General features: G+C 37.7%; 2 protein-coding genes across 2 annotated transcripts in view; both read right to left on the bottom strand.

Moving 5' to 3' along the window:
- The window catches only part of ube2e2 (ubiquitin-conjugating enzyme E2E 2), a 38,512-nt gene extending 27,346 nt beyond the window's left edge, over nucleotides 1–11,166 (bottom strand). The window contains 3 exon segments of the mRNA XM_079893836.1: nucleotides 3,029–3,079; nucleotides 7,745–7,927; nucleotides 10,944–11,166. Of these exon segments, the coding sequence (XP_079749962.1) occupies nucleotides 3,029–3,079; nucleotides 7,745–7,920 (227 nt within the window). The 5' untranslated portion in view covers nucleotides 7,921–7,927; nucleotides 10,944–11,166.
- Nucleotides 1–26,353, bottom strand: part of LOC307172232 (uncharacterized protein) — a 381,392-nt gene that overhangs the window by 265,249 nt on the left and 89,790 nt on the right. The gene's annotated exons all lie outside the window — the stretch shown is intronic.

The raw sequence follows: 26,353 nt of genomic DNA, 5'->3' as shown, positions 1-26,353 counted from the left end.
CCCGATCAATTCGAGCCCGAGTTTCATCCTTCATGTGACTTCTCGACATGAACAACACGAACCAAACTCAGTGTTTGAGGGCGGAGCAAAGCAGACGCTGTTCACCGGCAGCCAATGAAGACCATGGACTGGCATTATGCAAATGTGTTACGTAACAGGAAGTGAAACTGGAATTGCTGACGACTCGATTCGCCAGTTCAGAATCGATTCTTTCTTTTAGGAGACAAATGTATTAGCCATACACTTTGATCTTTAAAGCTTTGCAGACCTTTTACATTCACAAACGGCTATATTACACACTGCATGAAAGCTAATATTCAAAAAGGCAGAATAGGGGCACTTTAAAAGTATATATAAAAGTTCTTTCTTATAAGAAAATAATACCTTTAATAGATTAAATGCATTTCTGATTTGTTTATATATACGTTTAACACACTTCACCATCATAACGCCAAGCCATAACAAGCTGTCTAACACCGTGTCCTAACCAGACGCGATGCGATAAGATTCCAGCGACAAATTATTTGTCTGTCAACACTCGACACGACTGCGAGATGCGTCAAAATCAATCAAAACCCACAGCCAATCAGAAGAGTGTGTGGGTGGAGTCAGCCTATCAGAACAGCGTGTGGGCGGAGTCTAGTGGCGGGTGCACGGCACCACAGTAACGACGGCACTCGCCAGAAAATGGATAAGTTAAGTAGCTGTATAATCAAATTCACAAATATTAAACATTATTAAAAATACATAGGCTGAGTTACTAAAACAATCGTTGTCAAAGAATACACTTGTTTGTTCACAGTTTGAATGTTCTTGTTTCCATTTGTTTAATTTCAAGATCTGAGGTGAATTATCCACTGTTGCTTTTACAGCTTCAAAGCTGGAGCACTAAATGATATTCAAAGTCACATTACACGCTTTTAACATTAAATAAAGCATATAAACAGCACCTGAGATTATCATCGCCACACTTTGTGTTTGTTGTTCCAGCGCGACGTCGCAGAAAAATAGAAACCGTTTCTAAAATAGAGTCGTCGTGTGTCGCCGTCGAAAAAAAATATGGAAAAGATGGTGTACCACTGAAAAGTCTGTCACCAACACAGTTAAGCCCTGCCGTCTGAACACAATTACCTCACACAGACTGAGTTTAGCCGTCCAGCGAGGCCTGCTGGTCCTCGAGACTGACGCCGTCATTCACTCCCTGTAAAACTGCAGCTGTTCCTCAACGCCTTACAACTCGCAATATGCAGCCCGGAAAAAAGAGTTACAGTGTTTATTCCCGGACCTCAGCATTGAGTCTCAAACGGCGCCTGTGGTTCTCTTTGTTGACGAAATCCTATTACTGTCGGTTCAGCTCACAGGCACAAAAACCTGCGCACAAATATCAAAAGAACACCTACAGCTTTCTTTTGGAGCCGGCGTAAACTCAATATCAATTTGGAGACCCGCTCTTATTGATACGGGAAGAGTTGAATAGAAAGCAAACCGCTCAATCCTCGCTCTGTATAGTGAACCGCTTACAAAGTAGAAATGATGTATTATTACATTGGTGCATCACTCGTCGTCGGGCAGAAGCAGGGACACATTTCTCAGGAGTGAATGAAGTTACAGGATAATAAAAAAAAGAGAGAGTGAAAACATGATATGATCCATAAGAACATCCCTCACTGTCACGATAATTCCTAGAAGTAAAGATTTTAGTGTTTTTGCTCCAAGCTATATATGCGCTAACTCTGAATATGACTCCAGTTACAGACATTGATTTATTCTGAAAGCACTGATATTATCTTTATCCAACAAAATCAATGTCTTCTTAATCTAAATAGAAATAAAACACTTTGGATTGAAACTCCACACATTACATTTCTAAGTGATCAGGACTTTACTCAGCGGCAGCAGATTATAAAACTGGGAAAGAAATCACTAGAAAATAAATCTGTTTACGGATTCCACGCATCGCGAAATTGAGTAAATATTACGAATCAAGTCATGAATTATGTTATGACACCGGCCAAAGCATAACTGCCTGACTGTGGATGCATAATGTCATATAACTGTAGTAAACCTGCTGTTTAGAAAATAAATATATATTTTTAAACATTTAAAAATATTAGGGCTGTCAAAAGATTAATCGCATCCAAAATAAAAGTTTGTTTTTAATAATATATGTGTGTGTACTGTGTATAATTAAATTTGTATATATAAATACACACACATGCATGTATATATTTAAGAAAAATGTGTTATTTATATATAAAAAAATATATATTTATATATAATATAAACTACATAAATATATATACAGTATATGTATGCAAATATTTCTTAAATATATACATGCATGTGTGTGTATTTATATATACAAAATAATTATACACAGTACACACACATATATTATGTAAACACAAACTTTTATTTTGGATGCGATTAATCTTTTGACAGCCCTAAAAAATATATAAATGTTAAAAAAGTAACATCAGCAGCAACAACAACAGCATTACAGCAACAAAAAAAAACAATTATAAATAACTAAATCATATTTTATTTAATTAAAACCGTATTATTTAGCCCTAATGTCATGATGCTCTCGAGATATTGGCCTTTAGAAAACAAAACATAACATAACCGCAACTAAAACCAGCACATCAACGCCTTGGAAGTCACTCAAAATGCCTAGCGAGATCTTAATCTAAATAGATCCGGGCAATACAAAGGAATTATCCAATCTCTCACGTGACGCTTTTCAGGATCGCTCTGAAATGTAGTCTCTGAACGCAAGGGCTAGTGGGTAATTATTCTCTTGATACAAACACGAGGGCAATGAATGACAAAGCCAGTTCCAGTTATGTGCTTTATTACGGTCTGGCTTTTCCTCGGCGTCCCCCCCGGGAGTCCCAGTCACTCTTCTCACCGCCAGCCTGACAGCCTCATCAACACACAATAACCATTATCCTCTCTCGCCCATTATCTCTCTCTCTCACACACACACACACAAAGAGCAGCCCGTTTAGAAACACCACACGCTTACCTGCAGTTCGGTGGAGGGTCGAGTGTGATTTCTGCAAGCTCCTTCTGAATCCTGCAACACAAGAAAGCATTCATTTATTCAACAGAGATCGAAGGCCACGCACACTACAACTTGACTGCGTGATTTTATTCTGTACACGGTTTATTTACAAGAGCGACAACCACATTTTGCATTCGCTCCCTAAATTCAGCTGCATTTACATAAAATCATCCATTGTTTATTAATCTTAGTTCATATTAATTTCAACATTTACTAATACGTTATTACAATCAAAGGTTGTATTTGTTAACATGCACTGTGAACAGCTGGATTTTTAACAAAGATTAATAAATACTGTAACAAATGTATTGCTCATTGTTAGTAAATACAATTAAAAAAGTTATTTACTAACTCATTGTTAATATATAACCCTAACCCCTAATGTTAACTAATGAACCTTATTGTAAAGTGTTACCAATCACTCTAATGTGAACTGTACTCCTACATTATTACACGTCTTCTGTCAAAAATGCACTCAGGTTAAACCAGAATTTCCGTATGCCATATTTTAAATGCATTTAAAAGCAGTTTCTCCGTGAGTAGAAGTAGGTGGCCTCATACATTTCACAATTTCTAAAATGCACGTTTATGTCACCGCACTTCAAGTCATTTTCTGCAAGCGATACCTGTTGTTATCCCCGAGGTCAAAGCGAGCCAAGGCGTATGAAATCAAACGGGTTTTTTTTCAATTCCATAAAACGTGACACACACACACACACACACACACACACACACACACACACACACACACACACACACACACACACACACACACACACACACACACACACACACACACACACACACACACACACACACACACACACACACACACACACACACACACACACACACACACACACACACACACACACACACACACACACACACACAGTGACTGCGACAATGCCTGTTACCTAAACGCACGTTTCCTTCGACAGGAAACCATACATCATCAAAACATCAACCATAAGTAGTGGGCTGCAGTTTGTGGGCGTTTAAGCCGCACAATATCATTGAAAAGCAGGATTAAAAGAGTAAGTTGTTCAGACGATAAAGTGATTTATGACACCAGACAAAAAGTAACTGCTGTGCATGAATAAATGTCAATGTATAACTGTAGTACACATACTGTTTAAAGCTAGGCTTGGGAATTACACACACACACACACTCACTGAATTTATTGGATAATATATTATAATGAATTATATATATATATATATAGGTTTTGTTTTCTTGTTATATTGTAATTGCATACAATTTGAAATCAAGATGAAATCTGCATTATTTGAATGCAATACATTTTTTCCAATAGTTTGCATCTATAATTGCATAAATATTCTTCAAAAAAACTAATTTTTGGGTGAACTATTGCTTTAACAGAAACAGACCAAAGTCTTTCAGTGGAATTGGAGTGGATTCTCATCTAATCACACAAGCTAATTGTTTTGCTGTTTTTGGCCTCAAAATTAACAGCTTTCATGAACAAACACCTTTGATGTTGACGTCTGAATCCCGAGGCTTCCTGAATTGTGTAACATCAAGACGACTAAAAACATCCGCAGTCTAAATGGGAATGTTTGGATCTTGATATGCTCTCAAACAGCAGAAGGAACAGGATTCTGCAGTCGCGGTTATAAAAAGCACTGTCTCCCAGCAAAGCTTTGCTCAACTGATTGCATAATGCCATCGTACTGCAGTCGGGCCTTCAGAGAATCCACACATGTAGAGAACAATAGAAGTACGATACAGTCAGACGTAGAGCGATCGCAGAGATCCCTCTGGTGTAAAAGCATCCTAACATGTTATTATGTTTGCAAGTTGAAAGCTTTGACATTGAGAGGTTTACACGTCTGCAAAAGGGAATTTTCTTATAATACAGACCAATGCATCTCAACTGGTGGGCCTTTTATCTCAGGGGAAACTAACCATGTAATCATGCATAGTTAGGTTAGTGAAGTAAATAACCCAGTAAACAAATACAGTCTTTCAACTTTGAAATATGGATGAAAATAAGTCGGTCCGCCTTGGACTGGTTTACGACGTGATTAGTTTCGGCTGGACTACGTGTTTTCAACTGGTCATCTAAGACAGGATAAGTCTGTTATACATGCTAAAATAACAGAGAAAAACAAACTACCAAACCAACAAAAGAATTTTACATATTCCATCAAGACGTTGAAGATCGACCCGTTTTCAACGTTGAAAAGTCATAATTAGACGTTGAAGATTTACGTCTGTTCAACGTCTAATAGATGAATTTTTGCTAGCTGGGAAGCTTATCAACTTTAAAAAAAAAAAAAAAATTAAAGAAGGAGAAAGTAATTCCCATCTTTTGTTACTGACAAACAAAAGCCACGCATTTAATCAATCCTCTTCTCACTCAAATATAATAAACGCCCAAACCTATGCACCTAAAAGCCAATTTGCACTCTTTCAAAATGGTTTGAACTCAAGTTGCATAATGCAAAACTAATTAAGACAGCAATTTGCTACATTTCTACAGTAAAACCATATTGAAATATATTCCAAATCTTAAAAAAAAAAAAAAAAAACTACCAAAATGACTTACTCGAGTGTTGAGGTCCGTTCACATCAATGACGATAACTATATACTGGCCTTTAGTCATGCAATTATGTTACCAACTAGCTATACAAAAGGGGACAAGGGAAAATATTGTTCTGTAATGCAAGCATGGGCCATATGTCATATTTCAGCTGTAACTCGTATTATAAGGACATTTTACAAATGAAAACCTTGTTGTTTGTGTTTCTAAGGATTTTGATACGAGTGTCTTAGGCCCGGTTTACACCTGGAATTAAGATGCGTTTTGGTCGATCGGATCACAAGTGGGCGACGCTAAAATACAGGTGTAAACTGGGTCTAAAACGTTTTGAGCTTGTCCACTGTCGAACAATTTCAGAGGTAGTGGAAAACACATTGCTTTCATAGTGTAAACGCTAATGTGGATGGATGTGTTCGAACAGCCACAAAAGAGCGTCTGCTCTCCGCCTACTGATGTAATGCGTAAACATTATGAGAAAGACGGGTTTAAACTTTCTCGGCTGGAGACCTAAGTTAAGAGACGTACCAAGCACGATGTTCTCTCACCGTTCCTGATTTCTAACACACACTCACAGCGTTCGGCTGGTCTTGAGGCTGTCAGAGCAGAAACTAAAGATGACGCTCCGTGTGTTTTTCTGTCGTCTCCGGTTCACGTTTATATGTAACTTGCATGAGCTTATTTTGTCAATTAGATGAGCTTATTTTGTCAATTAGATCGAAAGATCTGAAAAACTCATACATTTACCCGCCCATAGACCCTTCCCTTGAAGAAATCAGGACAGAAGTGGTTGAAAGTGGACAAAAGAGACGGATTAAAACACCAGGTGTAAACGCGAATGTCTACTTGTGATCCGATCGACCAAAACGCATCTAAAAACCAGGTGTAAACAGGGCCTAAGTGTGTCTGTTAGGCAACAAGTTACATTTGATTTGTGACATGCATGATTTGTTTTACTGCATTTCGAATGAGAAATTAACTTGTTGGTTAGCAGAATTGTGTGAAGGATTTTGCAAAAGCGACTCGAGGATTGAGAAATGTGTCCTAACCATAGACTGTAAAAAACAATATGGATGTGGTGTCCGTGACGTCACCGGTAGGTTTCTGAAGAGCTTTTTTAAACCCACACCCTTAATTATGCAGAACTTTAATATTATAATATTATTATAATATAAATGCTTAATATAATTTAAACAAATGAGTTATAATAAAAACTCACGCCCCTCACAGTCGTCATGAAGGGCTAAATTAGCTATATAGACCAAAACCACTTTTTGCACCAGACTATAAACACATTTTTCTGATGTTAAAGGGTTAGTTCACCCAAAAATGAAAATTCTGTCAGTAATTACTCTCCCTCATGTTGTTCCAACTCCGTAAGACTTTCGTTCATCTTCAGAACACAAATGAAGATATTTTTGATGAAATCTGAGAGCTGTCTCACTCCTCCATAGGCTTCTCTGTTATTGAAACTTGCCAGCCCAGAAAGTTAGTAAAGACAATGTTTAAAATAGTCCAAGTGACTACAGTGGCTCAACCTTAAGTTTATCAAGTGACGAGAATACTTTTTGTGCGCAAAAAAAAACTAAAATAATGTCTTTATTCAACTATTGATGTTGTTCTGTGTGTTTCTCTGAGTGAGTTCACGTAGTGTAACAGCGCAGCGCTTCTGGGTTGTACGTCAGAACGCAGGCTCACTATTGGCCGACGCTGGTCATGTGTGTGAGATGCGTGTGACGTACAACCCAGAAGCGCTGCGCACAAAAAGTGTTCTCGTTCTCTTGATGAACTTATGGTTGAGTCACTTGGACTATTTTAAACATCATCTTAGCTCTCAGATTTAATCAAAAATATCTTAATTTGTGTTCTGAAGATGAACGAAAGTCTTACAGGGTTGGAACAACATGACGGAGAGTAATTACTGACAGAATTTACATGTTTTGGGTGAACTAACCCTTTAAGTTGGGCATTTTAACATGGAGGTTGATGGGATTGACTCTCTTCTGCAGCCGGTCTCTAGTGGCCAGTCGATGAATTACAAGTTTAAGACACTTGGATTCAAGAAATCTTAACTAATAAGATCCAGGTCCTGAAGCAAAACTGGTTCGTTACCTCTTGGCACTGGTGGAGAGTTTGGCTGCAGTTTTACTGGAGATCTTGGTCTCCTTCTTCTTGGGCACGACCAGATCTCGCTCCTGCTGAGGAGGTGCCGTCTCTCGCTGCTCGATATCTGAACTCCCTCCGCTGGTGCTGGGGCTGTCATCTGGTCTCTGCACCTCACTAGACATCTTGGCCCTGGACAAACAGCAGGATTCACACACACACACACGATTACATTAGCAGACCGCCGGGTGAAGTCACTGGGGTATGAAGTCAATAGTTGTCTTAATTCCAGCTGCGCTGAATAATAAAACAGTGATTCCAGTGAGTAGAAGGCAGAGGAATCGGATTAACTCTTAATAAGAGGGTTTATTTTACTCTGTAAAACTAATTTTAGGCCTGAATATTGAGCTGTAATTCATAAACAGCACAAAAACAATGAATTTCTGTGTAAATCATTCATGAAAAACGGATCACACTCCATTTGATGCAACAATGGTTTCACAAACTATTTTTGTTTTCCTCAACGTGATCCTATTCGCTTTCTTAACGCACGTCGTTTCTGGGGCTTCATGCATAAAACAGTGTCGATTTCAACCTAAGGGCAGATGTTTTCAGATTTATAAAAATCCCAGTCTGTGGAAGATTAAAATTAATTGTGCATAAATCCCACAAAACAGAATCGCTGAAAGAATGAACAACCTTCTGTGTTTAAATCACTCATAAAACATTACGTTGTCACTGCAACAATTAATACGAGAATGATTTTACAAAACGATTCTGCTTTTCTTTCCCGAATCTTTCAATTTTAAGAACTTCAGTGCATGTTTCTGGTCTTATTGTGCATGATGTTATTACAAACAACAAAAATATGTTGAGTGTTAAATATTGAAATGCACCCACTTTTCATGTGTTTCACTCAGAAATGCATCAAATTATGAAGTTAAAGGGTTGTAAACAGCATTATACACGGACTTCAATTGCATCCTTTTAGTTAAGAGTAAGATTGTCACCATAATGTGACCCCACTTTTCATTCAGGAGGAATTTAAAGCAGGCATTTCCGGTACGGTCGCAGGAAACGCGCACAAATGAAATAATACTCCAAGACATTTGATCACAGTCGAATCATGATTTAAGATGTTTATCTGATCTGTGATGCGACGAGGAGGAGAAATTCTTTCAGATGTTATCAGGCAAGCAAGGAAAACCCTCTGATCACAGGCTTTAAAAGCCACACGAGTCCAGCTAATAAACACCTATGGATTCTGCGCTCTCAGACACAGCATTTAAACCAACATAAAACATGCATGGTGTGGAGAATAGAGAGATCTCACTTCAAAAGATTCCCGAGCCGGGGCGTTCATGCGAGTTAGGTCAACGCCGTTTCAGATCTGAGTCGTCTAAATGATCTCAGATACACCAACAGGAAGGTATTAACACATCCGAGAGTGGATTTTACGGGTCAACTCGTTTTGTGATAATGTGGGAAATGAGTCATAAAACATTTAAATTGCAGCGTGCATGCAGTCAATGCCAGAGAGTTAATAGCTCAGAGTCCAAATACAGTCTTTTATCCCACAATACTCTCCGTTTACAGTCCGGCTTGAGTTATTTGCCTTCAAATACAGCGCGTTTCATTCCAGTCGCCGATAAATCACATCAACGTGCGAGTCTCAGATTCTGTTTGGCGACCTTTAGTCCCTGGTTCACTCATTCAGGGGTAATGGATCTTAATGCTTTAAGATCTGCACTGAAATTGAAAGGCTAAACCTCACACGACCTATACGGTCCTTTAGTGTACACACACACACACACACACAGTAAGAGTAAATCTGGGCAAAATGCATCATGTTATGCATTAATCATTTTAAGTATGCAGAAATATCTCTTTGGGGTGAAATTAAACAACACCAATTACTTTAATGCACGTTTCTGGTGTTACTGTGCACATTATTCCAAATATGTATTTTTTAGGTGTTTATTTTTGGGATCCCAAAGTACACATTTGCTGTAAAGGCATTAACGTAGCGTAATGAGGATTTGTATATGTTGTGCTGTGCGTATACATAAGAACATACACTGCCTGGACAAAATTTAAATAGGCAAATGCTTACGAGTTTATGATTGGATCATTATCGCAGTGATTATTATGTTTGGCGGCAGTTCTTCTAATCCTAACTGATGGAGTGTGTAGCTTTTCATTTCTTAAACAACCATGTAGGAAGACACATCATGGCTATAATCTAGGATGATAATGCCAAGATTAATCAGGCTCAGATTGTGATCATTTTCACACATGAATCCAGAGCTTAAATCCATTGAAAGTGTTTGGGATGTGCTGGAGGAGACTTTACAGAGTGCTGGACTCTTGCATTGGCAATACAAGATCTTGACCAAAAATTTATGGACATAACATCACAACATTTATTCCCATCAATTCTTGTCAAAATCAATTAGATTTAGAGGAACTGTTACCAAACATGCTGCTAATCACTGCAATAACGATCCAATAATAGACTCTTAATCATTTGCATATTTAAATCCAAAGAGCGACTTTTTTGGTGTGTGTCTGGCCAGTGTATTTTGTATATTTACATAAGGCACCACCAAATTACAATATAAGGGTACCGTTTTAAGTCCACAAACATAACCTTTAGGGGTGTATATTTTACTGATAAAATACAAAAATATACATAAATATGTTGGCTACTTTGCAATTATACACACATTTTCCATCTAACAGAACGCTGTCAGCACATTATCAAGGGCTTTCTCCATTTTAAGTACACATAGATAGCCTCACTGGCAGTGTATATCTAGTGTATACTACAATGTGAAGGAGATCATTGAAGCATCTGTCAGACAGAAACCCCGCTGTTGCCGCATCTGCACGCGCGCGTTATTCAGGAGCGTCTATTTATGCGGGAGGCCGCGAGCGCCTCTCGATCCCGCAACAAAACACACGCCGATCGAACGCACCCGTCGAACCGCATCGAGCTTCCGCGGGGATATTTTCCAAAACGTGAGGGGAAAACAATGTAACGATTCACCCATGATGACCACGATGAACAACTGCCTCGGCACAAAGGAAGAAGCCTCGTCCCGCACATCCCCGCACACCGAGGGGGGAAAACAACCACTTTTGCGGGACATTTAGCGAGTTTTCCCGCACGGTCGAAGGGCTCTGACGGACATGCGAGGATATTTACCTGCCGAGCGGCCGTCGATGTGGCGTCCCGATTCGCTTTTTCTGGATGATACCGTGTAGTCAGAGTCGGGCCGTCCGCTCGTTCTCGTCTCGTCGCTATTTAACTGAAGGTAGCAGAAAAAAAGCGATTACAGAAACTGAAGCAGCCGGACCGCCTCTACGCGCGCTCTCGACTTGGTAGTGCACGCGCAGCGCGTGCGCTTTCGCGTCCGTGTGAGAGGAAATAATTGTAACGTTTCCTCGCTTATCTAGTAGATCCCTCTAATAAAGAGGCTTCATAAACTAGTTTGATGAAATGTACAATTCAAATATTGGAAATTTAAACAATACATGCCATGACTAAAAAGTAGCCTAATTTCCTTCGCGATAACATTGTAAAACTGCGGTTACAGCCACATTCATCACAAAATAAAGAAAACAAATTGACTGTACTATTTGAAGGAGATATTATTATTTACTATGATCTTACCAACAGTCAATAGCCTATTAGTAAATATTATTAATGTTACTAATATAATAAACATTAGTAACAATAAGGTTCCATGTTAATATATACATATATATATATATATATATATATATATATATATATATATATATATATATATATATTATCATGGAACCTTATTGTTACTAATGTTTATTTATTTAAATATATAATACACACACACACACACACACACACACACATATATATATATATATATTATAAACAAACTTTTATGTTAGATGCGATTAATCGCAATTAATCAATTTGACACTCATTTTTATATTGTAATTAATTCTTTTAACTCATACTATTTGAAAAGAAGTTTCACTATATTACTAACAAAAATTACCATTGTTGATGCGGTTAGAATAGCATGGTTACTTTGTATGATAAATGCTGTCATAGCCAATTTGTAATGCATTTATTTAAAAAAAAAAAAAAAATTATCGGCATCATTGTTCCCATGACCTTCAATGTCCATAAAATCTTTCAGACACAAAAGATTCTTTAAACTGGAAAAAAAGGTTCTTGTTTATTGTACTATTAATCTGTTTTTGTTATTCTACCAAGCAAATCTATGGTAAGTCCCTATTTAGATGTTGCTGTGGGGTGTAATTTTACTAATGATGAGGATTTAGTATGATAAAGACCACCAACACATTTTCATTCCTGTCCATCATTTCATGTCACTTAATCTGTCCATTTCATTTGACTTATTTTGGGCTCAGAGTCTCCATTGTCTTTGCAGGGTTTTACAAGCTCAAGTGGAAACTGAAAAAGAGCAACCTGAGAGGAAAACAAACAAGACGGTCTGAACGGTACGAACATTTCACTTTAATGACAGACAAAACATGATGATCATGTTCTCCAGCGTGATTTGAGATGGTCCACAAAAAAAAAAAAAGAGCATCTTGAGCTTCAATTGAAGCAAGACTTTCTGAACAAAGAGTTGCATGATCAATGTTGATTATTTTAGGTTATAATGGCACACACACACACACATAAAGGATTTTGATTGTGATCTCAGGCACTGTATATTATCAGACATCTATAAAAAAAAATCTTCATCTGATGGCCTGTGACCATTAAAGCAGACTAGGATTTAATTTTGCTTTATTGTGACAGTCAATTTCAACGCCTAGATTTCCAGACGATTGCATAATAATGACCTGCAGCCTGCGAACGACTGTATTTACAGTGTGCTTTTCATCGCTCTAGCCACTTGAGGCCTGTTGAATGATGAAATCGGGTCTCTCTCTGTTGCTCCGGGGCTTTGTGTTGCTCAGGGGCGTCCATCAGATCAGCATGATAATATGGCAGCCGGGGACCCGTGAGTGTGTGTGAGAATAGAGGAGGCTTCAGTCTCCGCACTTCCGCTCTCACACCCTGTCAGGGCTGAAGGTCAGGGCCACACTCTGTGCCGAGTGCCTTTGTCATGCTAATGGAGGGTGTAAACGCTAGTCGCAGCGACTACCCTTCCCTTCACCCTTCTGGTGATCCAGCTTTCTCTGCAGTTTACCTTTAAACATCAGGGCCTCTCCATCACTGGATGCTGTTAAATCCAGTTTAAAGGCCTATTTTTACTCTCTTGCGTTCGAGTGATGTTGGTTTTGGTGTTTTACGTTATGTATATACATTGAATGATTTTGATCTCCATTTCTGTTTTTTTTTCCTACTCCTTTTCTCTTTATTTTATTTTTATTGATTTATTTGATTGTATTGTAAAACACTTTGGATCAACTACGGTTGTGCTCTATAAATAAAACTTGACTTGACTCATCCGTCACCCATCCAGCTGCACATTTACACCCCAAAAACAGATTTCTGTGTTGAACCGCGCTGCAGTGGTGCCACCATTTCCGGGTACATTGTTTGTTTGTTTTATTTATAAAGCACAATTAAAACAACGTTATGTTGACCAATGTGCGGTACAATCACACAATAAGACAAACCTAATTGAACCATTGTTCAGTTAGGTAAAGAAACAACACATCAGTGCATTTGTTTACATATCCTACTCTTAGTTTTATTTTATTTCTCCTTCTTTTTTTTACATATAGTTTAAAATGTTTTATTTTAAAATCATCCAAGTAGCGCCTTCACCATTGTACTTTTAAAGTCCCCCCTTAGTCAATCAATTTTATCATCAACACCATTGCTGAGTATTTTCTCCGTTTGAAATCGCTGCTGTTTCTGACGTCACAAACTACCTTGTAACCAATCAGATCAACGTGTGATCGTCAACCAGTGGATCTCTGAGCTGAGTGAGTGCGTGGAGGCGGGGCTCATTTGCATATTCATAGAACTGCATATACTAAATGAGGCAAGGGTGTCGAGTTACACTCAAGATATGTTAAGGCATGAAGATTTTTTTTCAAGGATTTTTTTTTTTCAATATGTCACTTTGGTGATCAAATATGAGTTTTAAAGGATACAATTATTGACTACAGGGGGTCTTTAATGTTTACTCTCTGTTATTAAGAATTTATCTTCTTCATCCTGCCTTTCTACCCACACCACGCTTGGATAATGTGACAGAAGAACCGACCAGATATGGATTATACAGCAATGTTTGCTGCGTTAGCCCGGGAAGGGCTTTCTTTTTGGAATATTCCATTCATTTTTGCACACTCGCCCAACAGACTGCCTTTGATGACGGGACATTTAAATCACTATATTGGATTGGGGCGAATAACCACCAGCCGCTCGACCGACGAGACATGACGGAGGGGACGGAGAGCATGCACCCCCAATCCACACCCGCATCGGCAACCCCCGAACCCAGCCAAACGTCACCCACGGATGACAAGCTTTTGCTTTCCGACCCTGAGCCTGTGTCTACAAATGATCCTGAGCCCCAACATGAGTCTGACCAGGTGTGTGAGCCAAAGGGAGTGTTAGAGGAGCTGGACATTGAGGTTTGGCTGTTGATTGGGAGACAGAGATAGTGCAACCCACCCAACCCCGCCCGAAATTGTCTTCATCACTGCTTGTCCTGCCCAGCAATATAAATAATAATAATTAATAATTTGTTACATTTATATAGTTCTTTTCTAGGTACTCAAAGCGCTTTACATATGGAAGGGGTAATCTCCTCAACCACCACCAGTGTGCAGCACCAACTGGATGATGCGACGGCAGCCATATAATGCCAGAACACACACCACACACCAGCTTACTGGTGGAGAGGAGACAGAGTGATGAAGCCAAACAGTATATAAATTGGGATGATTAGGAGGCCATGATGGATAGAGGCCAATGGGCAAATTTGGCTTGGATGCTGGGGTTAAACCCCTATTCTTTTTCCGAAGGACATCCTGGGATTTTTAATGACCACAGAGAGTCAGGACCTCGGTTTAACGTCTCATCCTGAGGACGGAAATAAATGTATCGTCGTCCTGTGTAATTGTGTTGTGGTCGCGGACCCCACCCACTCTCCCTCTCTCGCCTCCTCTCCCTCATCCAGTCAGTCTGTCATCCCTGCCTTCACTGCTTCTCACCAACCCCTCGCCTTCCCATCGCTGGGCATGTGGATGAGCCTCCGAGCTTACGGTCACCAGCTTCATCCGAGCCAGTCGATCTGTCGGCTCCGCCAATAGACTGTAAAGAAAGGTTTGGTTGATGCACCTTCACTCTTTTCCACTGTAGTAAGTGAAGCCACCAGTGTCCCAATATGGCGCTGGCATCTTGAGTCTCGAGTCTGAGCGCAAAGTGGAGCCGCGTAATCAAAGTCCTGCCCAAACTCCCGCAGAATCGGTTCATACAGTTTACTGCAGAACAGCTCATTATGTAGGTGTGAAATAAACAGTTGTGGAAATTTAGAAATTAAAGTTTAAGCTATCTCCACCCAAAGATCCCGAAAAAAGTCTGTTGGTGCCTCAGTGACTGTTTCACTCAGAAAAGCTGTCACTCACAGCTGTCAATCATGACGTCACACTCCCCGTTTTTATGGGATCAAATAACTAACTAAAACCAAACTTATTTTAAGAACGAACTCTTGAACTAACATCAACATGATAAAAACTGCTTAAAATTACAGAAACCATTTTTGGAATAAAATTATTTGAAGTGTAATTTGATTTAGTTTGTCTCACGTCCATTACATTACATGGAGAAGGCCTGTACTATACGTGTGACCTTTACTGCATCCAGCCAACCAGGGGCGATCGAGACGCTTTGGCTTCACTTCTCAGGACTCATGCTTGGCTCCACCTCGGCTCCTCCCTCCCTCAGCTCCACCAGATGCCATCATCCTTACGGCTTCACCAGATGCCGTCGTCCTTACGGCTCAATCAGATGCTGTCGCCCTTACGGCTCCACCAGACGCCATCATCCTTACGGCTCCACCAGATGCCGTCTTCCTTACGGCTCCACCAGATGCCATCGTCCTTACGTCTCCACCAGATGCCGTCTTCCTTACGGCTCCACCAGATGCCGTCTTCCTTACGGCTCCACCAGATGCCGTCTTCCTTACGGCTCCACCAGATGCCATCGTCCTTACGTCTCCACCAGATGCCGTCTTCCTTACGGCTCCACCAGATGCCGTCGTCCTTACGGCTCCACCAGATGCCGTCATCCTTACGGCTCCACCAGATGCCGTCGTCCTTACGTCTCCACCAGATGCCATCATCCTTACGGCTCAACCAGATGCCGTCGTCCTTACGGCTCAACCAGATGCCGTCGTCCTTATGTCTCCACCAGATGCCTTCAGGCTCCTCCTTCTCTCCGGCTCCGCCTCGGTCCTCAGACATGCTGGTTCCTCCTCGGACACTCGTCGCTGCGGCTCTGGCCTCAATCTCCAGGACCGCCGGTGTCGGTTTTCCCCATCTGCTATCCGTCTGCCCCGTGGGCTCCACTAACTACGACTTCAACTCCGTCTGTCATCTGCCGAAACTTCATCCTGGCTCCTCGATCCGTCGACTCCGCCGTGGGCCTTCATCCTGACTGGGTTCTGGACCACCACCAGAATCACTCATTACATCCTCACTTCTCTTGCTCCTTCCCCCTTCAGTGCCGCCCTGGGTCATTCCACGGGGACTTTGTTAATCACCAGTCCCTCGTCCGCCTCCTGAACCACCTCCTCTTCCCGGAGGGGGGGGGGGGGGGCGTTCTGTAGCCATTATGCTTAGATTTGGTTTGTTTTCATTGTTTAGTCTTTCTGTTCCGTTCGTTAGTTTTCCTGCCATCATCAGTTACCATAGACACTCGTTAATCACCACAGCTGTTAATCTTTATTTTCATCATCTCAGTGTATTTAGTTCCTGATTGTTCTCTGTTCATTGGTGATTCTCATTAACGTCTACTCTGAGTTCTCAATATATATATATATATATATATTGTTTGCATTGCATATTTAATCAAGACACTTGCCTGGTTTGATGTAAGTATAGCAAAAAAGTGAAGAATTAACAGTTTACATTTTAGTCTTTTTCTCACACACAGTTGTCATTTGACTTCATATATGGAATATAGAGCATGAATTGTATAGACAGCATTTATGAGAATTTTATGTGTTTTTTTTTTTTTTTGTCCTTTTAGGAGCTTGACAAGCGACCTCATGCATTTGAGAGAAAAAAGAGCAGATCGACATTCTGCAAAATATCTCCTTCCTATGTTCCACAGCGAAAAGAAAGTGTTTGGATCATGATGGTGAGTTACATTTCCATACAGTTCCTTGTACGGTGACGGTAAGTGGAACTCAAAGGCCTGTTCACCTCCATCATTGACTCATTGATACTGGGAAACTATGGGATGTATTACAGCACTGGCTTTTATTAGACACGCCTTGGTGAGGAAGGTTTTAGATTTGCGGCTGGGTGAGAAGAGGACAGACCTACACACACCTTCTGTAAACTTTATTAGCAAATGCATGGAAATGACGAACAAAGCAGGGAGCAATTAATGGATATAATCTTTTATTTCTCTCAAACAAAGCCATGTGAGGAGAAGCTTGATATTTATTTTAACATGCGTCCTCAACCCCAGCCATAAACCTCTGCCAAAATAAGAACGCCCATGTTTCTATTAAAAATACCAGAGAGCGGATTTCATGGGGCTTATGTGTTCAGTCATGTACAAAGAGACCTGTATTAAGAGAGTCTCCTGAGGCGTTTTGCGGGTAATGTGCTCATTTGAGATTGTTCCAGACCCTACGGACAAAGGAAAATGCCTGCCTTTCACAATGCAATGGCTTTACGGTGTAGAAAATGTTTAAATGTTTACTTTGTGTAATGACTGAACAAAGCCATAAAGAGTACGTTAATGAGTATTACAATAATCTTGAATGGTTTTTGTTAGTTTGCAGTGGCACAGATGCATTTACCTGCGCTGGAGTCAGTGAGTCTGGAAACACAAGTAAGGCTTAATGAGAAATCACTGTGGAAATTTCAAGCACTCGAGGCTGTGCATTACAGTCATTTTACCAGAGCTCTTAGTGGCTTTTTTGATTTTTATAAAACAATGGCTAAAGCAATTTTATAAAAGATACCTTTGTTCATTAAAATCCCCCTGTAGTCAATAATGTTATCCCTTAAAACTCATCTTTGATCATCAAAATGACATATTTTAACATTTTTTTCCTTGAAAAAAAAAATCTGCATGCCTTAAAATATCTTGAATGTAACTCGGCACCCTTGCCTCATTTAGTATGCGCGGTTCTATGAATATGCAAATGAGCCCCGCCTCCACTCACTCACTCAGCTCAGAGATCCACTGGTTGACGATCACACGTTGATCTGATTGGTTACAAGGTAGTTTGTGACGTCAGAAACACCAGCGATTTCAAAGCGTGTTTTTGAGACTGTCTTTGGTTCACTGCAGTTTTAAGGAGGAAATACTCAGCAATGGTGTCGACTTATGAATTTACACATGGTTTGTCTTAAAGCATATTAAAAACACCACATAGACATATAAACAACATTAAAAGCTTTAAATGCTGTTCACACACCCCCCCCCCCCCCCCCCAAAAAAAAAGGATATTGAGAAGAAATATAGATATTGTTTATATAAAAAAATAAATGGCATTATCATGGTACACGTCCAGAAAAATTTTACATTACACAAATTTAAAAAAAAGTTTTCATAACTTCAGTGTTCATTTTAAATTTAGATAAAAAATGTTTTCCTCAATTACTGATTTTTAATCGTTTTAGTTTTAGTTAACAAAAACAATGACCCATTCTAATATCATGGTGCTTTTTAGTAAAATAATTCAAAAGCACAAAAAGCACCACAGAATGATCATGGTTAATGCACACAACATCAGATTTATTCATATAGCCTATCCATCTTTTTCCTAACGAGTTGCGCTTTAGATTATGGAAGGAACTTCAGGGAAGTTCCTCTGAAACAATTCATTTCAAATCATACGGTTGCACTATATAATCCTTTTCCTAGAGTTTGACTGAATGAGCTGTAAACTATATGAAACAGACACAACATATGCGTTCTGTTTGTGGTCTGTTCTCCCAATTTAATTTACAATATATCCCATGAATAATTCACTGGAATGCACTAAATCTCTCAAATCCTCACGTCTCTTTCCAGGTTTGTTTTCACACGCATACTTTAAAAAGCAATTGTCTCCCCTTTTCACTTCTAATCCATATTAGCAGTGTTTACTAGAATGTTTCTGAAGCAGGTAAATACAATATTTATTGTCACTTTGAAATATTATCACTCAAGATTTTGGGGTTATTCATGGTCTGTTGTTGTAGTAATTTGATAATGCTTTTACACTTTTTCTTTACAAATGTCCTTTTAATGTTCAATGGTTGAAGGGTGAGAAGAATAATGTCATCTCACACCCAGTTTTTGAAAATGCTGATTATTGCGTCACCTTTCACTGATTGTTTACAGATTAACCAAAGTTACTCACGCAAAGCGTCATTAGATGTGGGAAAAAGGTGGATACGGATCAAATTGAAATGGTTTTATTATGTGATTGGAACACAAGGTGGCGCTCTAACACTGTCAGTGTCTGATTCCTCTTGTTTGCAGGTTTATCCGGTGTGATTGAGTCATTAGGCTCTCAGAAGGTCTTCCCGTGTTTCACACCGTCTACAACACTGTCATACATATATATATATATGCATAATTTATTAAATAAATTAATACATATATGAAATTATATAGATATATATGCATACATAATTTATTAAATAAATTAATACATATATGAAATTATATATATATATATATATATGCATACATAATTTATTAAATAAATTAATACATATATGAAATTATATATATATATATGCATAAATAATGTATTAAATAAATTAATACATATATGAAATTATATATATATATATGCATACATAATTTATTAAATAAATTAATACATATATGAAACTATATATATAATTAATGAATAAATTACTAAATATATTAAAATGAATAAATATATTATATTATATTAAATTATTTTAAATTGAATAGATACAATTTTTATGAATTAAATAAATAAATATATATATTTTTTATTATATTTTATATTATATTATATTATACAGTATATAATTGAATCAATTCAAATTTCTTTGTCAATATTTAAAGTCATATTATAAATGTATCTGCAAACCATGTGGTGGACATTAATATTAGTAAACTTTTTGACAGTATTAAACTTGATATTTAAACTTAATAAAAGAGATTGACCAACGCAAACTAAATGCATAATCAGCTCTTTAATATATTCTGCATATCAGGTAATAAATGCACTTAATTAGTTCAAATTAATAATGTCATTATTTGTTTTGTAACAAAATGTAAGATACATATACCTTAATATTGGCTAATTATTTTTAAACATTAATTCTGAATATAATCTGGAATAGCCATATATATGTTGTGTATTGAATAGCAAGTTTAAGGGTAAATTATAATATAAAATTAAGTTATTATTGTAAAAAGTGTTTTACATTTATTTGAATTCATTCCATTTGAATTCTCCTTCCTTAAATTCTAATCTGCACTTAGAGTGAATCCTGGTTGGCCACTTCAATTCAAATTCAGTTCACAAAAAAATCAATTGTAACATAAAAGTCATTCTCAATTTAATAGTGACTGGCGCACAGGCTTTGATTGAGTGGCGACAAACGCTTGAACTCAAGACAAACACATCAGCGGGAGCTTGTTCCTCTCGTCTGCAGGATAAAAGCAGGCGTTGACGGTAATGTGGCTCTTTGGAAAGAGAAATGAAAGCTTCTTACCAGGGAGACTTTGCTCTGTTGTCTCTCGGGAGGAATGAATCTGTCACTGCTGTCGCTGTTACTTGATTTTATGAGATAATGCCTCTTCCCCCCCCACCCCCCCCCAAACAACTCCAACATGAAAGTGCTGGAAGGGAGGTTTTTATGGATCAGCTTGCAGAAAATGTACCTATACTTGCCTGACAGGAGCCCGTGAAATATGTGTCCTGAGAAATCACACCTGTCTGTGACAGAACGAGACTCTCTAAAGCTCAACCTGACGCTCTGACATTATTGTTCAGCCAATCAGAGGAGTTCGAGGCACTTTCCGCCTGTCAGTCATGTTGAGCGTTCGGGTTTGAAAGCCTTTTGCAGCCTTTCTAACATCTTGACAATATGACAAATGTGTTAATCAAATGTAATTTATTCCCAAATATGTGACCCTGGATCACAAAACCAGTCATAAGTCGCACAGGTGTATTTGTGGCAATAGCCAACAATACATTGTACGGGTCAAAATTATCGATTTTTCTTTTATGCCAAAAATCATTAGGATATTAAGTAAAGATCATGTTCCATGAAGATATTTTGTAAATTTCCTAACGTAAATATATAAAACATTTATTTTTGTGAGTGAATGCAGCACAATCGCCAACATACATACTGTGCAAAAGTCTTAGGCATGTTAATATCCCCTCCCCAAAAATGTCCCCAAAAATGGTTGTAAGTCAGTTATTCATATCTTTTGCTGTAGTGTGTCAGTAGGAAATATCAGTTTACATTTCCAAACATTCTTTTTGCCATTAATTGTAATAATCCAGTGAGATGTGTGTATGCATAAGGAGTCTGACAACAGCCGGTCTGATCTGTTCTCACCATCATCGAGTCCGTCTGTGATTACATGAAGAAACAGAAGAAACTGAGACAGACTAAATCCAGAAGAACTGCGGGAACGTCTCCGAGACGCTTGAAGAAACCTTCCTGCAAAGCTTCCTGAAAAACTATGCGCAAGTGTACCTGGACAAAAGCCGTTTTAAACGCAAAGGGTCGTTACACCATATATTGATTTGGATTTGTTAATAGAAGTTAAATCATAAATAAATTCAATTTGTGATTTTATTTTTGAAAGCATTCTCACTTTACAGCATTTTAACACAAGTGCCAGAGCTTTTCACAGTAGCTTAGCAGGAAGGTTTCTTCAAGCGTCTCGGAGACGTTCCCGCAGTTCTTCTGGATTTAGTCTGTCTCAGTTTCTTCTGTTTCTTCATGTAATCACAGACGGACTCGATGATGGTGAGATCAGATCATACCGGCTGTTGTCAGACTCCTTATGCATACACAAATCTCACTGGATTATTACAATTAATGGCAAAAAGAATGTTTGGAAATGTAAACTGATATTTCCTACTGACACACTACAGCAAAAGATATAAATAACTGACTTAAAACCATTTTTGGGGTGGGGATATTAACATGCCTAAGACTTTTGTACAGTACTGTAAATGAACATGAAAATTGAAAATTTAATTTTTTTTTTTGCATCCTCAGATTGTATCGAGACCAAATATTGTCCTTTTTGCAAAAAAAAATTAAGCATATTTTTTAAGAATCTTGCATAAATTAATCAGACCTTCATTTTATGGCAATTAAGTGAAAATTTTCCCACAATTTTCTGAGTTTTTCTGTAATTCCCATTATTATTAATGATAAGTTAAGCAGCATAATAGCGAAGACACTACAATAGAAATGACTGTGATGTGATATGTTTAGAATTTTACATATTAATCATGATGATTTCTTTGCATTGTAGTGATGAAATATGGGGGGGGGGATTTTTTAACTTTTTGTCCTGAAAGCGTCTCTGATTCATGATTGTTTCAGTAAAGCCTCCTGAGTGAAACCATTATTTTATCCAGGCATACGTTTGTTTGTTTTGAAATTGCTTTTTATGCGCTGTTACCGTGACGGAGCATCTCATTTCTGCTCTGGTGAGTGTGAAATAGAGGAATATGTGCAATATTTTCATTTTTCAGTTTTGATGGATTCCAGTGTTTAAGGTAAAGTGATTTCAATGTATAATATGAATTCCAATGTGTTACTTAAAAACACGAACTGAATAAATGTTTTGATTAAAGATAAAATGTAATTTCATTATAAGAACTTTTTTTTTTATCAAGACTTTCCTTTTTTAACAAAAGTTAGAGATGGACTGAAATGGTACACTGTAAAAAAAAAAGAAAAGAAAAAAAAAAGTTGCATCCTTAAATTTAAGTTCAATCAACTTGGATGTTTAATTCATTACAACTTGAATTCATCAAACTGACTTAAAAAAATGCGTTGAATCTTGTATAAATTAAAAAAAAAAAAGTTGAAAATTGCTTAACTTATTTTGATGAGTTAAAAACATATCTTGTCATAACTTATTGATCATATATTTTTTTACAGTGTACTACTGCATACAAATGTATTTCATTGGAAATATAAGACATCAAAGTAAGTGACTTTGCTGCAAAAACACATGGTATACACAAATATTGGTTAAAATAGTCAATTTTCAATTACAACAGGTGTAGTTTATCACATTAATGACAGACTGTAGACACGTCTCACAACAATAAAACAGCACAATACTAATTGTCAACAGCATGTCTTAAAAATAAATGAAACATGCTTTTGTTGTGTTTTGATATTCAGCATTTTTAAGGAACTTTCTTTTTTCTGGTGGGTTTGTCATTTTAAACTAAAAAGGACATTTTAGAGACAGTGTAATGTTTATCCAGCAGAGAGCAGTAGCGCATTGGAGCCAAAGTCATGATTCCCTGAACTAAATTAAAACTAAACAACTTTCCAATATGTTTATTTGCTTTTGTTGAGTCTGTTCGATGGAAGCTGATGAAAATGCATCACTGTTGCAAAGCTATAATCCATCTGTCTTGCCTTTTGAACTTTCACATGACCAAATCGCAACTAAATTCGTGAATAAAAAAGGAAATCTCATTTAAAATAATGGCCTCATTATGCCACTCTCCAAATGCTTAAATTGCAGCTCAGGTACAGCAGGATAACAGTAGTGCACTTGCAGCTTTGACTCTTTTAAAACCCATTTCATTGCACAACTTCTGTAAACTGATTGGCAACTGTTATTTTCTTCTCCACCAAGTAAAGCCATCAGCCGGCCTGTGCTCAAGTGAAGAATGGATTAAAAAAAAAATAAAAATAAAATAGAAATCTCATTTTGCTCAAAATGGGGGCATTTATTTTACAGTCCAGCACAATTCCAATAACGTGAGAATGGTTTGCTGATGGAGTCAGAACACCAACAGATTCCTGTTTCAGGGTCATATGAGGGCTCTGCTGACATTTCACTGCGCTATTTATTGACGTAGGCCAAAATATCATTCTCGTCCGTGGATTTGACATGTTTATAAGAATGAACTGCAGTCAAAAGTGGACACTGGAAATGCTAATAGTTAAAGATATGGTATATACACCACGGTTACCTCTCATATTGTGCATCATACATGTCTCTATGGCTCTGTTCCAAAACCTAGTGTGCCGCTTACTGCCTTTAGACGCATATATATGATATATATTGTATATATATGTATATATATATATTAGGGCTGTCAAACGATTAATCGCATCCAAAATAAAAGTTTGTGTTTACATAATATATGTGTGTGTACGGTGTATAATTATTTTCTATATATAAATACACACACATGCATGTATATATTTAAGAAATATTTGCATGTATATACTGTGTATATATATTTATATTATATATAATTTATATTATATATAAATATTTTATATATAAATAACACATTTTTCTTAAATATATATGCATGTGTGTGTTTATATATAGAAAATAATTATACTCCATACACACACATATATTATGTAAACACAAACTTTTATTTTGGATGCGATTAATCGCGATTAATCGTTTGACAGCCCTAATATATATATATATATATATATATATATATATATATATATATAGCATATATGATATATATTTCAGTGTAATTAAAAACTGAATACTTGACCCAGTGTAATGTATAAATACATTACACTGATGAGCCAAAATATTATGACCAGTCACAGGTGAAGCGAATATCATTGATCATCTCCTAACAAGGCTTCATATTAAGGTCTGGGTTTGATTAGATGGAAAGCAAATCAGTTCTCGTAATCTATGTCTGCGCCTGAAAATTTAAAGTCCCCCTGTAGTCAATATTTTTATCCCTTGAAACTCATATTTGATCACCAAAGTTATATATTTAAAAGTTTTTTCCTTGAAAAAAATTCTTTATGCCTTAAAATATCTTGAATGTAACTCGACACCCTTGCCTCATAAAGTATACACGGTTCTATGAATATGCAAATGAGCCCCGCCTCCACTCACTCACTCAGCTCAGAGATCCACTGGTTGGCGATCACACACGTTGATCTGATTGGTTACAAGGTAGTTTGTGACGTCAGAAACACCAGCGATTTCAAAGCGTGTTTTTGAGACTGTCTTTGGTTCACTGCAGTTTTAAGGAGGAAATACTCAGCAATGCTGTCGACTTATGAATTTACACATGGTTTGTCTTAAAGCATATTAAAAACACCACATTAAAAGCTGGATTTTCTCCACAGGGAGACTTTAAAAATGCTGCCTTCCGAGGACTCATTCCAAGAAGGCATCAAGGCACGTCCGAATCCAATGTTCACTTCACTTACTGTCTGATAACCTTCATCTGATCGATTTTTGAAGGCAGCATAGATGAATCCTTCCCTGCCTTTGATATCCCACAATCCTGTGCTTTCCATTCTGTGACAGTTGAGCTACATAAAGAACAATGGCGCCTGAAAGTTGCAGTTGCTGGTCAGTTTGTGTGTAAATGTACATTTTTGACCCACGTTTTGTCATTTATAGTGAGAAATTACTATCATAGTAATTAAATCTTCACTTAGTTTTCACCAAAGCTCACTCTATTTTGCTGTAGATCATAAAAACCATTATACTTCCTCAGAAGTCTGTCCGACATCAGTTCCGTGAGGTGCCTTCGTGCACAAACGCTGCAAAGTGATTGGCTATAAGGCAGCAAGGCAACAAGTCAGCTATACGTTATCGGACACAACATGTGTTGAATGTAGTGGTGGAACGGATCACAAAATTCACGGTTCGGATCATTTACGGTTTTTGAGCCACAGATCGGATCATTTTTCGGATCAGCAAAAACAACTGTGCTTTTCATTTATTACTTAAAGCTCACTTGAAGTTCTCCGATAGCTACTACATCAAAAACTACTAGCCTAACTGATAAAGTTCACACATTATTTAAAACAAGTGAACAGACAGTAATAAAATAAGAACAAATACACAAATTACACAAGCAGAAATAAATACTAAATAACAAAGTTACAAAGTATAACAGTAGTAGTGTTCAGGTACAGAAATTAATAATTAAACCTAAATGTAAAATAACACGATTTGTTCACTGTGGAAATTAAATGTAGTTTCATCTTTGTTAAAGCTGTATTTTGTTGTTTTATTAATACTAGTAACACAGACAACAGTAGGATTATTATAGGCTGCTGTCACTTTAAGACCGACTGCGCGGACCGAAAAAACTGACAAACGTCCGGTTTCTCTCTCAACTGTTCACATGAATGAGAGAATACACAAAATTGTAATGATGGTTGTGGTAGGGATGTGTCACTAATTTAGAGTGC

This window comes from Squalius cephalus, assembly GCF_949319135.1.
Source record: "Squalius cephalus genome assembly, chromosome: 15".
In the NCBI taxonomy this organism is placed as follows: Eukaryota; Metazoa; Chordata; class Actinopteri; order Cypriniformes; family Leuciscidae; genus Squalius; species Squalius cephalus.
This window is presented reverse-complemented; position numbering and strand designations above follow the sequence as displayed.